This window comes from Anomalospiza imberbis, chromosome 7 (assembly GCF_031753505.1).
Source record: "Anomalospiza imberbis isolate Cuckoo-Finch-1a 21T00152 chromosome 7, ASM3175350v1, whole genome shotgun sequence".
NCBI classification, from domain to species: Eukaryota; Metazoa; Chordata; class Aves; order Passeriformes; family Viduidae; genus Anomalospiza; species Anomalospiza imberbis.
Window position 1 is genome coordinate 38,764,261 of NC_089687.1, and position 15,895 is coordinate 38,780,155.

The window sequence follows — 15,895 nt, forward strand, 5'->3', positions numbered from 1 at the left end:
TGACTCTTCCACTGGGAAGGGAAAGCAAGGCCCTGAAGTTACAAGTGCGCCACAGCCTGCTGCCACTCTTCTTCCACTGCCATGATGAGAATCGGCGCGTGGCAGAGGTGAGGACTTTGTGGGCTGCTGCTGTCCCCCTGGCAGGGGGCTCGGCTGTCTTCTGCCCTGGCGGGCTGCAGCCTCCTCCAGGCCTTGGCACAGGCACGTGGGTCCTGTGCCCTGGGCTGTGGGGCCATCCCCGTATCTCTGCTGCTCTCCAGGCTTCTCGGGAAACGCTGCTTTGTGTGGCCGAGTTCCTGAAGAGAAGGGATCTTGCGAGACTCGTCAAGAAGGAGAAACTCTGGATTTTCGCCAACCGCCTAGTAAGGATGGCCGGGAAGCCCCATGCTCAGCCTGGAGAAGCCCCGTGAGCGCGGTGCTCGGTGTGTGGGCTGGCAGCTGTGCCCCTGCCCGGTGCTGCACCCAGAGGCCGCACTGGCTCTTCTCCAGGCTCCCGTGGGCCCCAGCCGGGTGCCGATGGAGCCCCGGCCCGGCGGGGCTGCGGGGCGGCCCCGTGGCTCCCCGGGCAGCAGCCGGCCCTCTGCCCCCTCCAGAGCCCGGTGCCAGCGGCTGCTGGCCGGGCCTCGGGGCTGTGCGGGCAGGGGAGGCCGGGGCAGGGCGCAGGGAGCGCCCGGCCCAGGGGCCGAGCCCGCGCCAACCCTTCCCTCCTGCCGCTCTCTGCAGCTGGAAGAGGACAGGAGCCGAGTGGCCGAGATCCTGCGCCGGGCCCTGCCCTACCTGGAGAGCCCAAATGACATCAGCCTCACCGTTGGAAGCCTGGCAATTGACACAATGTGCATTCTCAAGGCAGTAGAGCAGGCTCCCATCCCAATGTTCCAGAGGCTGCGGGATCAGCTGCGCAGGGCATGGCAGACACGGCCTCGTCTGTCGCGGCTTGGCTGGCTGAGCTGCTGGAGCTCTGTGGAGGGCTGATCCAGGAGGCTGTCTTTGCTGGGGCCACCTGAGTTAGCAGAGATTTTATTTTTCTTCAAAATTGCTCTTTTCTTCATGTCGTTTTCCTTTAGTATGTAAATATAGAATGTATTATAATAGACAGACTCCCAGGATCTTTCTTTTGCTGCCCAGAGTGTGCAGGGCATAGGGGAGGAGGGGGAAATTTTGCTTGGGCTCAGCCAGGTGCCCAGGCGTGCAATGTTGCAGGGAAAATGGCCAGAGGCCCCTTGGCCTTTGGCGGTTCTGCTGAAGCCTTTGTGCCGCCCACAGAGCGGGTGGGCAGGGCCGGAGCTGCGGGGATCCCTGCGGGAGCGGTGCCTGGAGATGGCCACAAGCCCTGTCCCAGGCAGGAAGCGCCATCCGTCTGCTCCTGCCCGTGTGTTGCTGGCTGGATTGCTGAGGGCTCCGAGGTGCCTCTTGATGGGGCTCCTCCGGAGCTCCTGCGGGGCTGTGGCGCTGCTGCCGGGCAGGTTGGCCGGGCTGGGGGAGACCCTGAGAGGCTGGGGCAGTGGGCAGGCCTGAGCAAGTGGGTGTCAGAGGCCACCAGCGGCCCCCAGGCAGCCGCCTTGTTCCCAGCACCCGGCTGCTCTGGCGCTTCCCCAGATCGTCTCCCAGGCCTGCGGCAGAAGCCCTCGATGCTGGGACACCACCCCAGCAGGAGGGAGGGGACACCCCAAGGTGCCCAGGCTGGGCTGGCTGGGGACACGGAGGGCAGGGGGCGGTTGCCTGGGCATGGCCACTGGCTGCTGCCAATAAGGGGCAGGCGGCAGAGGCAGGGCTGGCGGCCGGCCCCGGCTCTCGGGGCTACCCAGGCCACGGTGCTGTGACCGAGGCCCCCCTGACACAGAGCTCTGGGGCCGCAGAGCTGCTGTCACCATGGGGAAGGCGGCCGTGTCTCACTGAGCAGGGCTGCGGAGGCGCTGCTGCCCCGGCGCCTCTGGACCCCACAGGAACAGCACCGGAGCGTGCTCAGGCACAGCAGCACCCTGAACGCCGGCACCTGCTCAACGAGGCTCCCGCACCCGCCGGGATGCCAGACGGGGGGAGACTGTGGGCGCAATTGCCCGTGCTTTGGCAAAAGGCTCCATCAGCGTTCACCACAATGGCTTTCTCTTGACTTGCCAGCCTCACAGCAACGCTTGGCTTCCATGGCCGTGCTTGAGGGCAGAGTCACCACCTTCCACAGGCGGACGTCCCGAGGCAGCGGCATTGGTGCCATGGTGAGAGAGAGACTCTGATGGGGCACGAGCCCTGCGCTGCAGCTGCCCTCCCTCTCCCTCATGCAGGCACCGTAAAGACACATGTGTCAGCTCTGAAACTAAATCCTGGACGTGCTTGCAACAAAGAACAAAGGAGGCGCCGGAGAAAAGCTGGGTCTTCTATGGCTCAGTTTTGCTCTCCACTTGGGGAATCACAGAATGCCACAGCACGTTGTGCTGCAAAGTATCAGAAAGATCATCCAGTTCCCACCGCCCTGCCATGGCCACAGGTGCTGTGCAGGCGCAGCTGTCACTAGGATTGGAAGAACACTTTTCCGTGTTTACCTTTTCTCTCCTGGATTTCAAGCTAACATGATAAAATCGGCTGGTTACAGCTGAATTTTGTAGCTCACAGGACTTGGAATAGCAGTCTCCAGCGGGCCATGGGATGTCCATTCGGCCTTTGCTAGATCATCCCAATGGACCTCAGCTCTCCCTGATAGGTTTATAGAATGTTAATCCTGCCCTAGATTCCTCCCCTGCCATGCCCTCCTTGGTTGGTTGCCCTATACCACTCCCCCCTATAAAAACCTCTGCAGACCCCCCGGAGCTTTTCTGAGGCGTTGTTCCTGCAGCTGACCTCGAGGCCAGACCACAGGACTTGGTGACCTGTGGCCTTCCAAGGCTTTGATTCTGCAGGTGCCCCTGAGGGCAGTGTGGCACTTGGTGCCCCAGAGCTTTTCTGAGGCATCTCCCACCCCTGCCTCCAGTGCCCTCGAGGCCAGACCACAATCCCTGACAGGAGTCTCCTGTCATTGTGGCAGGAGCCCTTGAGACCAGAGCGCAGGGCTTGCTGTCCTGTAGCCTTCCTGAGGCTTCTCTCTGGAAGGTGCATTCCAGGCACAGCTGCAGGACCTGCTGCTAACCTGGAGATTTTCCAAGGCATCTCTCCTGCAAGTACCCACAAATCCAGTCACTGACATGGAGCAGAGACCCCCGAGAGTGCCCAAGCTGGCCTGGGTGGGGGAGGAGGAAGATGAGACCAGTGCCACCCTGCTGGATTTGCTTTTGGAGAGGGGTGTTTCCAGACCAGAGCAAGTAAGCAGCCTGTGGCCATGCTTCAACTCCCTCATGAGTCACATGGCTTCCCCAGCCACACCTGCTGGTCCCTGTGAGCCTTTGAGGCCATCGCAGTGCGGTGGGAAGGGAAGCACTTCTCTGGGGACACTGGGAACATCGCTCCCTCTGGCAGCTTTCCACATCGCCCCGTGCCTTCTCCAGGTGCCCGCCATGGTGAGATACATCCACCAGTGGCTCATGGCCAATGATTCTGCTGAGCACAGGCTGAACAGGACTCTGCTGCATCTCGCCGAAGCACAGCCAAATGACGCAGTAATGACACTGCTGCGTGTGGCCCCGTCCTGTGACAGGTATGGGGCCCACCTGCCCAGAGGGCTCAGGGCTCCCCAGCCCATCGCCCTGTACAGCTTATCCCAGGTGTCTGACCAACAAAGGGTTCCAGGGCCCTCTGGCTGCTCCCTTTCCCAGCCCTGGCATGTCAGCCCCGAGCCTGCTGCCATGCTCCCTCGCTGCTCCTCAGGGGCCTGTCCCCACAGGGCTGGGCTGCCTGGGTGCTGCTGGCGAGGGGCAGTGGGCAGAGGCAGAGCTGGCGGTCAGCCCGGGCCCCTAGAGATACCCAGGCCACGGTGCTGTGCCTGAGACCCCCTGAGACAGAGCTCTAACCCCGCAGAGCTGCCATGGCCATGTGGAAGACCATCATGTCCTCGCCCAGGACGGCGAAGCTGGCGCAGCGGATTCTCCTGGATGTGCTGGGGAGCTGGCCGAAGCACAGCACGTGCACCTCCGATGGGGACAAAACGGGTGTCTTTGCCCTAGCTGTGAGTTTTGGCCAGTGGCCTTTGCTGGCCCCAAAGCCGCCTCTCCTGCAGCTCTCCTTCCTCCTTCTCCCACTGCATCTCCCTGCCTCAGGTGCTGGCCTGAAACCTGGCCTAGGGGCAGCTGCAGGGCCACCGGTCCCGCTGCTGCCCCTGTGTTTCTCTGGGCCTCTCCCTGCCACGCTCGGGCCCTGGCGCACGGACATCTCGGCACTGAGCACGGTCTCGGGGGGCTTTGTCCTTTGCAGGCAACTGTGGTGATGTGGAAGATCCTCCAGGAGCCCTGTGTCTCACACATCGTGAAGGTGCACTCCTCCCGTCTACTTGTGCATCTGCTTTCCAAGTGTTCTTCAGCACAGAAGAGACGCCAGAGGAGGTTGATACCTTCTGGAAGGGATGCCAGGAGCAACACGGCCTTGCCACCAGCCCCAACAGGTGCTCCATTCCAGTCCTCCTGTCCCTGCTGCATCAACAGGGCAGGAGCCACTGCTCCCAGTGTGACCCGGGCCTTGCTCTGCACACAGGTTTGCCGTGCGGACCCTGAAGTCCCTGCTGTGCCGAGAGCAGTACAAGGATGTGGTGATGGCAATGGAACGCAGGTGTGGCTGGGACACGCTGCTCTGGGCTGACACCCAGCACTATGCCGTGGGTCTGCTGGCCAGGTGAGACCCCCTTCTCCCCGCTGCCTCTGACATTTGTGCTCTGCCCCTGGGGGGCCCCACACAGTCCCCGTGGTCGTGGGCCAGAGGGCCTTGTCACTGAGGGATGGCCAAGCAGACTGGAAAAAGCAGGGAAATGGGGGTGCCCACAAAGAGCCAAATCTCAAATGGCCCAGGTCCCCTTGCTGTATGCTGGGGAAAGACCAGACCACTGTGAGTCAATCCTGGGAGAGGTTTGTTCCCCTGGCTCACAATCTTATGGACTTTTACTCCTGACAGGGAGATGTCCTACATCTCCATACGCTCGTGTTCCCGGATCTTTCGCTATCTGCTCCAGCTGCTCAGCACACAGGAGCCACGCTGGGATCTGCCCGCCCTGGCATTCCTTGTGGAGGTGAGCCTGTTGGCCAGCGCTGCCTCGCTGAGCTGCCTCCCAGCTCTCTGCCCTCTCGTAGCCACAGCGGCCAGGACGGTGCCCACGCCCTGTGCTGCTGCCTGGGCCCAGCCCTGTGCGGTTCTGGGCTCCTGCCGGCCGGGTCCCCTGTCACTGCCCCGTGCCTTTCAGGTCCTCAAACACCTGGACTTGAGTGAACGCGAGGCTGACAGAGTCCTGCAAATCTTCTCAAAGCACCTGCGGAGCGAGTGCAGGGAGAGGCGTCGCCTGGCACTCAAGGGCCTTCTCAAGCTCACTGACAATCCCTCGACGGTGAGAAGGGGGCAGTGGCTGAAGCCGTGCAGGCAGCATGGGGCTGGGGAACACCGTCGCTTGGGCTTGGCTGTAGTTTGGGCGCTGGGGTAGCTGCTCCCAGCTCTCCTGCCTCCCACTTCAGCTGCCCGAGTGCATCGGGACAGGCCTTTGGCCTCTAGGCCCTGTGGCAGCAGGGTGGCCATTCACAAACTTGTGTTCTACACAGACCAAAACAATGTGGAGCCTGACTGAAAGTCTTGTGGAGCTCCTGCGGGATGCAGATGGAGAGATTGTTAAGATAACAGTCATGGTACTCAGCTTTATAATCTTGGACAGCGACAGATGGATAGGCAGCCCCATCGCCCTGCAGCTGGCTGAGGCACTTGTGCTACTCTTTGACCTCGTAAGGCTCTGTGCCCCCAGCCACGGCCACTGGGTACTGCCCAGACACTTGGTGCCCTATGGATTTACAGGCATGCGCCCAGCTGAGCCCCCTCGCAGCCCATGCTGAGGTCTTCTTTTTGTCTCTTAATACAGGACAATAGCCAGGTACAGCTGCTCTCCATTTGTCTCTTCAGAACATTGCTGACTCTTCCACTGGGAAGGGAAAGCAAGGCCCTGAAGTTACAAGTGCGCCACAGCCTGCTGCCACTCTTCTTCCACTGCCATGATGAGAATCGGCGCGTGGCAGAGGTGAGGACTTTGTGGGCTGCTGCTGTCCCCCTGGCAGGGGGCTCGGCTGTCTTCTGCCCTGGCGGGCTGCAGCCTCCTCCAGGCCTTGGCACAGGCACGTGGGTCCTGTGCCCTGGGCTGTGGGGCCATCCCCGTATCTCTGCTGCTCTCCAGGCTTCTCGGGAAACGCTGCTTTGTGTGGCCGAGTTCCTGAAGAGAAGGGATCTTGCGAGACTCGTCAAGAAGGAGAAACTCTGGATTTTCGCCAACCGCCTAGTAAGGATGGCCGGGAAGCCCCATGCTCAGCCTGGAGAAGCCCCGTGAGCGCGGTGCTCGGTGTGTGGGCTGGCAGCTGTGCCCCTGCCCGGTGCTGCACCCAGAGGCCGCACTGGCTCTTCTCCAGGCTCCCGTGGGCCCCAGCCGGGTGCCGATGGAGCCCCGGCCCGGCGGGGCTGCGGGGCGGCCCCGTGGCTCCCCGGGCAGCAGCCGGCCCTCTGCCCCCTCCAGAGCCCGGTGCCAGCGGCTGCTGGCCGGGCCTCGGGGCTGTGCGGGCAGGGGAGGCCGGGGCAGGGCACAGGGAGCGCCCGGCCCAGGGGCCGAGCCCGCGCCAACCCTTCCCTCCTGCCGCTCTCTGCAGCTGGAAGAGGACAGGAGCCGAGTGGCCGAGATCCTGCGCCGGGCCCTGCCCTACCTGGAGAGCCCAAATGACATCAGCCTCACCGTTGGAAGCCTGGCAATTGACACAATGTGCATTCTCAAGGCAGTAGAGCAGGCTCCCATCCCAATGTTCCAGAGGCTGCGGGATCAGCTGCGCAGGGCATGGCAGACACGGCCTCGTCTGTCGCGGCTTGGCTGGCTGAGCTGCTGGAGCTCTGTGGAGGGCTGATCCAGGAGGCTGTCTTTGCTGGGGCCACCTGAGTTAGCAGAGATTTTATTTTTCTTCAAAATTGCTCTTTTCTTCATGTCGTTTTCCTTTAGTATGTAAATATAGAATGTATTATAATAGACAGACTCCCAGGATCTTTCTTTTGCTGCCCAGAGTGTGCAGGGCATAGGGGAGGAGGGGGAAATTTTGCTTGGGCTCAGCCAGGTGCCCAGGCGTGCAATGTTGCAGGGAAAATGGCCAGAGGCCCCTTGGCCTTTGGCGGTTCTGCTGAAGCCTTTGTGCCGCCCACAGAGCGGGTGGGCAGGGCCGGAGCTGCGGGGATCCCTGCGGGAGCGGTGCCTGGAGATGGCCACAAGCCCTGTCCCAGGCAGGAAGCGCCATCCGTCTGCTCCTGCCCGTGTGTTGCTGGCTGGATTGCTGAGGGCTCCGAGGTGCCTCTTGATGGGGCTCCTCCGGAGCTCCTGCGGGGCTGTGGCGCTGCTGCCGGGCAGGTTGGCCGGGCTGGGGGAGACCCTGAGAGGCTGGGGCAGTGGGCAGGCCTGAGCAAGTGGGTGTCAGAGGCCACCAGCGGCCCCCAGGCAGCCGCCTTGTTCCCAGCACCCGGCTGCTCTGGCGCTTCCCCAGATCGTCTCCCAGGCCTGCGGCAGAAGCCCTCGATGCTGGGACACCACCCCAGCAGGAGGGAGGGGACACCCCAAGGTGCCCAGGCTGGGCTGGCTGGGGACACGGAGGGCAGGGGGCGGTTGCCTGGGCATGGCCACTGGCTGCTGCCAATAAGGGGCAGGCGGCAGAGGCAGGGCTGGCGGCCGGCCCCGGCTCTCGCGGCTGCCCAGGCCACGGTGCTGTGACCGAGGCCCCCCTGACACAGAGCTCTGGGGCCGCAGAGCTGCTGTCACCATGGGGAAGGCGGCCGTGTCTCACTGAGCAGGGCTGCGGAGGCGCTGCTGCCCCGGCGCCTCTGGACCCCACAGGAACAGCACCGGAGCGTGCTCAGGCACAGCAGCACCCTGAACGCCGGCACCTGCTCAACGAGGCTCCCGCACCCGCCGGGATGCCAGACGGGGGGAGACTGTGGGCGCAATTGCCCGTGCTTTGGCAAAAGGCTCCATCAGCGTTCACCACAATGGCTTTCTCTTGACTTGCCAGCCTCACAGCAACGCTTGGCTTCCATGGCCGTGCTTGAGGGCAGAGTCACCACCTTCCACAGGCGGACGTCCCGAGGCAGCGGCATTGGTGCCATGGTGAGAGAGAGACTCTGATGGGGCACGAGCCCTGCGCTGCAGCTGCCCTCCCTCTCCCTCATGCAGGCACCGTAAAGACACATGTGTCAGCTCTGAAACTAAATCCTGGACGTGCTTGCAACAAAGAACAAAGGAGGCGCCGGAGAAAAGCTGGGTCTTCTATGGCTCAGTTTTGCTCTCCACTTGGGGAATCACAGAATGCCACAGCACGTTGTGCTGCAAAGTATCAGAAAGATCATCCAGTTCCCACCGCCCTGCCATGGCCACAGGTGCTGTGCAGGCGCAGCTGTCACTAGGATTGGAAGAACACTTTTCCGTGTTTACCTTTTCTCTCCTGGATTTCAAGCTAACATGATAAAATCGGCTGGTTACAGCTGAATTTTGTAGCTCACAGGACTTGGAATAGCAGTCTCCAGCGGGCCATGGGATGTCCATTCGGCCTTTGCTAGATCATCCCAATGGACCTCAGCTCTCCCTGATAGGTTTATAGAATGTTAATCCTGCCCTAGATTCCTCCCCTGCCATGCCCTCCTTGGTTGGTTGCCCTATACCACTCCCCCCTATAAAAACCTCTGCAGACCCCCCGGAGCTTTTCTGAGGCGTTGTTCCTGCAGCTGACCTCGAGGCCAGACCACAGGACTTGGTGACCTGTGGCCTTCCAAGGCTTCGATTCTGCAGGTGCCCCTGAGGGCAGTGTGGCACTTGGTGCCCCAGAGCTTTTCTGAGGCATCTCCCACCCCTGCCTCCAGTGCCCTCGAGGCCAGACCACAATCCCTGACAGGAGTCTCCTGTCATTGTGGCAGGAGCCCTTGAGACCAGAGCGCAGGGCTTGCTGTCCTGTAGCCTTCCTGAGGCTTCTCTCTGGAAGGTGCATTCCAGGCACAGCTGCAGGACCTGCTGCTAACCTGGAGATTTTCCAAGGCATCTCTCCTGCAAGTACCCACAAATCCAGTCACTGACATGGAGCAGAGACCCCCGAGAGTGCCCAAGCTGGCCTGGGTGGGGGAGGAGGAAGATGAGACCAGTGCCACCCTGCTGGATTTGCTTTTGGAGAGGGGTGTTTCCAGACCAGAGCAAGTAAGCAGCCTGTGGCCATGCTTCAACTCCCTCATGAGTCACATGGCTTCCCCAGCCACACCTGCTGGTCCCTGTGAGCCTTTGAGGCCATCGCAGTGCGGTGGGAAGGGAAGCACTTCTCTGGGGACACTGGGAACATCGCTCCCTCTGGCAGCTTTCCACATCGCCCCGTGCCTTCTCCAGGTGCCCGCCATGGTGAGATACATCCACCAGTGGCTCATGGCCAATGATTCTGCTGAGCACAGGCTGAACAGGACTCTGCTGCATCTCGCCGAAGCACAGCCAAATGACGCAGTAATGACACTCCTGCGTGTGGCCCCGTCCTGTGACAGGTATGGGGCCCACCTGCCCAGAGGGCTCAGGGCTCCCCAGCCCATCGCCCTGTACAGCTTATCCCAGGTGTCTGACCAACAAAGGGTTCCAGGGCCCTCTGGCTGCTCCCTTTCCCAGCCCTGGCATGTCAGCCCCGAGCCTGCTGCCATGCTCCCTCGCTGCTCCTCAGGGGCCTGTCCCCACAGGGCTGGGCTGCCTGGGTGCTGCTGGCGAGGGGCAGTGGGCAGAGGCAGAGCTGGCGGTCAGCCCGGGCCCCTAGAGATACCCAGGCCACGGTGCTGTGCCTGAGACCCCCTGAGACAGAGCTCTAACCCCGCAGAGCTGCCATGGCCATGTGGAAGACCATCATGTCCTCGCCCAGGACCGCGAAGCTGGCGCAGCGGATTCTCCTGGATGTGCTGGGGAGCTGGCCGAAGCACAGCACGTGCACCTCCGATGGGGACAAAACGGGTGTCTTTGCCCTAGCTGTGAGTTTTGGCCAGTGGCCTTTGCTGGCCCCAAAGCCGCCTCTCCTGCAGCTCTCCTTCCTCCTTCCCCCACTGCATCTCCCTGCCTCAGGTGCTGGCCTGAAACCTGGCCTAGGGGCAGCTGCAGGGCCACCGGTCCCGCTGCTGCCCCTGTGTTTCTCTGGGCCTCTCCCTGCCACGCTCGGGCCCTGCCACACGGACACCTCGGCACTGAGCGCGGTCTCGGGGGGCTTTGTCCTTTGCAGGCAACTGTGGTGATGTGGAAGATCCTCCAGGAGCCCTGTGTCTCACACATCGTGAAGGTGCACTCCTCCCGTCTACTTGTGCATCTGCTCTTCCAAGTGTTCTTCAGCACAGAAGAGACGCCAGAGGAGGTTGATACCTTCTGGAAGGGATGCCAGGAGCAACACGGCCTTGCCACCAGCCCCAACAGGTGCTCCATTCCAGTCCTCCTGTCCCTGCTGCATCAACAGGGCAGGAGCCACTGCTCCCAGTGTGACCCGGGCCTTGCTCTGCACACAGGTTTGCCGTGCGGACCCTGAAGTCCCTGCTGTGCCTAGAGCAGTACAAGGATGTGGTGATGGCAATGGAACGCAGGTGTGGCTGGGACACGCTGCTCTGTGCTGACACCCAGCACTATGCCGTGGGTCTGCTGGCCAGGTGAGACCCCCTTCTCCCCACTGCCTCTGACATTTGTGCTCTGCCCCTGGGGGGCCCCACACAGTCCCCGTGGTCGTGGGCCAGAGGGCCTTGTCACTGAGGGATGGCCAAGCAGCCTGGAAAAAGCAGGGAAAGGGGGCTGCCCACAAAGAGCCAAATCTCAAATGGCCCAGGTCCCCTTGCTGTATGCTGGGGAAAGACCAGACCACTGTGAGTCAATCCTGGGAGAGGTTTGTTCCCCTGGCTCACAATCTTATGGACTTTTACTCCTGACAGGGAGATGTCCTGCATCTCCATACGCTCGTGTTCCCGGATCTTTCGCTATCTGCTCCAGCTGCTCAGCACACAGGAGCCACGCTGGGATCTGCCCGCCCTGGCATTCCTTGTGGAGGTGAGCCTGTTGGCCAGCGCTGCCTCGCTGAGCTGCCTCCCAGCTCTCTGCCCTCTCGTAGCCACAGCGGCCAGGACGGTGCCCACGCCCTGTGCTGCTGCCTGGGCCCAGCCCTGTGCGGTTCTGGGCTCCTGCCAGCCGGGTCCCCTGTCACTGCCCTGTGCCTTTCAGGTCCTAAAGTTCTTGGATTTGACTAAATCTGGTGTCAGCATCCTGAAGATCATGTCAAGGTACCTGCAGAGCGAGTGCAGGCAGCGGCGTTGCCTGGTGCTCAGAGGCCTCGTGGTGCTCAGCAAGGATCCCTCGACGGTGAGAAGGGGGCAGCGGCTGAAGCTGCGCTGGGCAAAGCAGCCCCTTGGGCTGGCAGGACTTCAGGAGCTGAGGCAGCTGCTGCCAGCTCTCCTGCCTCACCTGCCCCGGTGCTTTGGGACAGGCCTTTGGCCCGAGGGCCCTGCAGCAGCAGGGTGGGGTTGCAGAGCCAGGGCGGTGTTGGCCGTGCAGCCGTCCACGGCTTCCCAGCACAGCCTTGTGTTCCACACAGGCCAGAAGGATGTGCAGTGTATCTCAAAGCCTTCTGGAGCTGCTGGGAGATGCAGATGGAGACGTGGTCAGCATGAGCCTCCGTGTGTTCAGGAATGTGCTCCAGCACAAAGACATCCTGGTATCCAGCACCACTGCCCCAAAGCTGGCTGAGGCGCTCCTGCTGCTCTTTGACCACGTAAGGCTCTGTGTCCCCATCTGCAGGCCATGACTGCTCCCCAGAAACTTTGCCCACGTGAACCTGGAGTAATTGGTCTTAAGGCTTCACCCTCTTCCTTTCCTCCAGGACAACAGCTATGTGCAGGTGCTCTCGCTTGAGCTTTTCTTCAGGGTGATGGACCTGGTAGTGGATGAGGGAAAAAAGCCCCTTGAGAAGATTTTGAGCCAAAGCCTGCTCCCACTCTTTTTCTACTGCCATGATGAGAATCAGCGCATTGCAAAGGTGAGGTTTTGCGTGTTGCTGGTGGATCCCTGGGAGGGAGCTCAGCTGCCTCCTGCCCTGGCGCCTGGCAGGGCTGCAGCCTCCTCCAGGCCTTGGCACAGGAACACGGGTCCTGTGCCCTGGGCTGTGGGGCCATCTCTGGCTCTCTGCTGCTCTCCAGGCCTCTCAGGAAACACTGCTTCGTGTGGCCGAGTTCCTGAAGAGAAGGAAGCTCAAGCAGCTGGTGAAGAAGGAGCAGCTGTGGAAGTTTGCAGAGCGCCTGGTAAGGATGGCCTGGAAGCCCCAGGCTCAGCCTGGAGAAGCCCCCTGAGCGCGGTGCTCGGTGTGTGGGCCGGCAGCTGTGCCCCTGCCCGGTGCTGCACCCAGAGGCCGCACTGGCTCTTCTCCAGGCTCCCGTGGGCCCCAGCCGGGTGCCGATGGAGCCCCGGCCCGGAGGGGCTGCAGGGCGGCCCCGCGGCTCCCCGGGCAGCAGCCGGCCCTCTGCCCCCTCCAGAGCCCGGTGCCAGCGGCTGCTGGCCGGGCCTCGGGGCTGTGCGGGCAGGGGAGGCCGGGGCAGGGCACAGGGAGCGCCCGGCCCAGGGGCCGAGCCCGCACCAACCCTTCCCTCCTGCCACTCTCTCCAGCTGGAAGAGGACAGGAGCCGAGTGGCCGAGCACCTGCGCCGGGCCCTGCCCTACCTGGACAGCCCACAGGAGCCCCTGCGAGAGGCGGCCGTCAGGTTCATGGGTGAGCCACGAGCCCGGGCTCCCTCCCCGCCCCGCCGCAGCTCGGCCCCAGCCCCGGCTGCTGCCCCGGCAGCGCCATCCGGGCCCGGCGCCGTGGAGCCCCGCCTGGCCTCGGCGCTGCTGCTGCCCTCCGGCAGCCGTGCCCTGGGGCGGCAGCGTGCGGCAAGGGCCCGGGCTGAGCCCTGCCGGGCCACCAGGGCGTGTGGCCACAGGGCTGGCAGCGCCGCTGGCAGGGAGCTGTGCCGCTGGCAGCGCCGTGACAACCTCTGTGTTCACAGGCATGGCCGGGGTGCTTCTGATGGGGCAGCAGGAAGAGCTCCACGCCCTCAGTCAGGGTGAGTGAGGGCAGCGGGCTGACAGCGGGGACTGGCGGGAGAGGTGCAATGCCTGGGCAGGGTGCTGCAATCCCTGTCCCGGCTGGGGTGGGCTTTGCTCCTTGTGTGGATAACAGGTGGCGTGGGCAGAGCACAGAGAGATTTCAGGGTCTCGGAGGGGCGGACTCATGGCAGGCTGATCCAGTTGACACCCCCTTTTCTTGTGGCTATGGCAAGAGCTGGGTGTGATGGACCTCACAGGAAGGTCTCCTAGGATTCCTGGCTCTAACTGGGGCTCTGCTCCTCTCTCTTCCAGCCCTTCAAGCCCTGAGGAGAGATGACAGACCTTCCCAGACAAACATGGAATTTCAGCATCTATTCAATGAAAGAGCTGCAGAACTGGCTCAGAAGAACCAGTGTCTGCATCAGGCCTCCAAATGCCATGGAAGATGAGACTACCTTGAGACCAGAAGAGACCAGCTGGAGCTCCAGGCACAGCGGATGATTGGAACGCCTGACCCTGTGGGAAACTTGCAGGGCTCCAGCCCTCTCCCTGCTTATAGATAGCTTCTTCCCTCCAGCCCTCAGACATTGCCCATCCCCTCTTTTTCCCTCCACTCTCCCTCCCTGTTGACACCTCTTTCCCTCCAGCCCTCAGATCCTGCCGATCCCAATTTTTCCCTCCCACCTCAGCCCTTGGTTTCATCTTCCATTAATAAACAGTTTGGCTTCTTCACTTTGCCTCCATCTCTGTGGAGATGAAGCGACGCAAATCCCGAGCCCTGGGGCACACAGGCCCCTGCTGCCGTCCTCTTCCATGCCATGGTTTGTGCACACACACAGAGGAACGAGGGCAGATCAGGCTGGAAAGGTGCCTGTGCTGAAATTCCACAACACTGTGGAGTTAGAGATCTTGCTGAGCACCTTGGAGCCCCTAGAACTTTGGAAGAGCCAGCCTGAGTATGCTCTGAACCCAGCTGTGAGGGATTCCATGGCAAGCATCCACAGAGGGCAAAGGAGCTTGGAATGCTGGAGGTTTTCAAGAATAGCTTCCTGAAAGCACAGCGGTGCTCCATCCCTGCACAGGATGAGGAAGAGGGCAGAACCAGCGACCATCCGGGCTTAACAGGGAGCTTTGGGTGTGCCTGAGGGCAAATGAAGCAGCAGCGCGGTGCCCGAGACTCGGACGCGCGACCGTGCCAGTGCCTGGAGCGCTGTCAGGCAGTGCCGGGATCCTAGGTGTGGTTCTGGTCCCCACAAGTGAAGAATGGCAGCCCCAGGCTCAGAGCCAGTCAGAAAGCCAACCAAGTGAGCCCACAGGGAGGGCGCCCTTCCAGTTTCTCTGGGCCATGGCCGCAAAACAGCCCCTGCTGCTTCTTCCTCCGCCTGTGTTTGGGGTGTGCTGGTGGCAGAGGCAGCCAGGTTGGGCTCTGCCTTCCAAAGCCTGTTGGGAGCAGGCATGAAAAGCGCTGCGTGCTGGAAGGTGCTGGCAAGAGCATCCTGTGGGAACAGGGCTCTGGGCTCTGGCCGGGACCAGCCTAGTTTTGGTGCCGTGAGTGCAGGCAGGAGTTGAGTCAGCTGAAGAGGCAGCGGGCAGCTCATGTTTGTAGAGGGCCTGAGGCTGCACGTCTGAGCCTCCACCTGGAAACACGCTTGGGGGAATACGAGCTAGAGCTGGAGTGCCTGTCCTGAAAGGACCTGAAGTCTTTCAGCCTTGCCAGCGTTTCTTGAGGGAGTGTTGTTGTTCCCCAGAAAACCTACACATTTTGGGAAACGCCTTTGGAGGAAAGGGGCTTGCTTCTCAAGGAAAGTGCTTCCCAGGGAGCTCCCAGTGAGGTAGGTGCGAGTATCCCCCTTTGGCTCTCTGTGCTCCTTTCAGTCCTTGAAGGCCCATTGCACTTGGCAGAGGGGCAGGAAGAAGGCTGTGAAGAGCAGGTTTGGCATCCACCTGGACCTGCCGAGACCAAGCCAAGCACCTGCAGCAGGATGTGTTACCCCCCTTTGGACAGAGGTGTGAGCAGAACCGTCTCTGTCCCGCTGTGAGCCCCAAAGCTCTCTGTGGGAGCTGTGAATGAAAAGGCCTTTACACACACCCTTTTCACATCTTCCCTGTCTGCTGTTGCCCCAGATCGAAAAAAGCAAGATGTATTCTATTTGCCATCTGTATGGCAGTTGTCTTGTGTGAAGCGGGCAGTTGTTCCTTATCTCTTCCACAATCAATCCTCCCTCTGGAAAGACATCTGCTGATAGTGGGCCACTGCAAGACTGAAAAGAACTGTAACATGCCATTGTGAGATGCTCCGCCCAGAGGGAGGAGCCAAGCATCCCTACCTGCATGTATGGTCTTGAACTTCTGGCCCAGGAGCAAAGCTATTTCTGCGCTGGATTTTCCCAGAGGAACAGCTGCCTCTTCCACTGCCTCTTCAGAGGAAGACTGCACCCTTTTCCACAAGATCACTTCTCCAACAGAACCACACCTGACACTCCGGGAGGACTGCAGCCACAATTCCAATTGGACTGCTACCAACACCCTGTCCACCAGGGTGTCAGGTTGTATTCTGACTCTGTCAGTGTTGTTTTAGTTCACTGCATTGTTTATTTTATCTGTTATTTCCTTCCCTAATAAAGAACTGGTATTCCTGCTCCCATATTTTTGCCTGGGAGCCCCCCTTAATTGCAAACTTAGAGCAATTCAGAGGGAAGAGGTCTACAT

At 61.4% G+C, this 15,895-nt stretch overlaps 2 protein-coding genes and 2 long non-coding RNA genes across 4 annotated transcripts in view; all 4 read left to right on the forward strand.

Moving 5' to 3' along the window:
- LOC137477519 (maestro heat-like repeat-containing protein family member 7) overlaps positions 1-13,226 on the forward strand; it is a 58,645-nt gene extending 45,419 nt beyond the window's left edge. Inside the window, exons 12-13 of the mRNA XM_068196731.1 lie at positions 12,767-12,869; positions 13,147-13,226. Coding sequence (XP_068052832.1) covers positions 12,767-12,869; positions 13,147-13,211 — 168 coding nt within the window. The 3' untranslated portion in view covers positions 13,212-13,226. The remainder of the gene's footprint in view (positions 1-12,766; positions 12,870-13,146) is intronic.
- LOC137477655 (uncharacterized) lies at positions 3,328-4,377 on the forward strand. Its single transcript, XR_011001131.1, has 3 exons — positions 3,328-3,622; positions 3,943-4,090; positions 4,336-4,377. It is a non-coding gene; the product is annotated as an uncharacterized lncRNA (long non-coding RNA).
- LOC137477523 (uncharacterized) lies at positions 5,975-6,335 on the forward strand. The gene is made up of 2 exons (XR_011001045.1): positions 5,975-6,127; positions 6,281-6,335. It is a non-coding gene; the product is annotated as an uncharacterized lncRNA (long non-coding RNA).
- On the forward strand, positions 9,385-12,453 carry LOC137477559 (maestro heat-like repeat-containing protein family member 7). Its single transcript, XM_068196783.1, has 9 exons — positions 9,385-9,642; positions 9,963-10,110; positions 10,356-10,543; positions 10,633-10,770; positions 11,047-11,161; positions 11,333-11,470; positions 11,703-11,879; positions 11,988-12,143; positions 12,304-12,453. The coding sequence occupies exons 1-9, from the start codon at positions 9,503-9,505 to the stop codon at positions 12,451-12,453; spliced, it is 1,350 nt and encodes a 449-aa protein (XP_068052884.1). The 5' UTR covers positions 9,385-9,502.
- Positions 13,227-15,895: the final 2,669 nt, after the last annotated feature.

Excerpts from the sequence above, each read along its gene's own strand:
- LOC137477559 (XM_068196783.1), top strand. The coding sequence starts at position 9,503 with ATGGTGAGATACATCCACCAGTGGCTCATGGCCAATGATTCTGCTGAG. Across the intron at positions 10,111-10,355 it reads CGGGTGTCTTTGCCCTAGCT|GCAACTGTGGTGATGTGGAA; the intron begins GTGAGTTTTGGC and ends TGTCCTTTGCAG. Across the intron at positions 10,771-11,046 it reads GCCGTGGGTCTGCTGGCCAG|GGAGATGTCCTGCATCTCCA; the intron begins GTGAGACCCCCT and ends TACTCCTGACAG.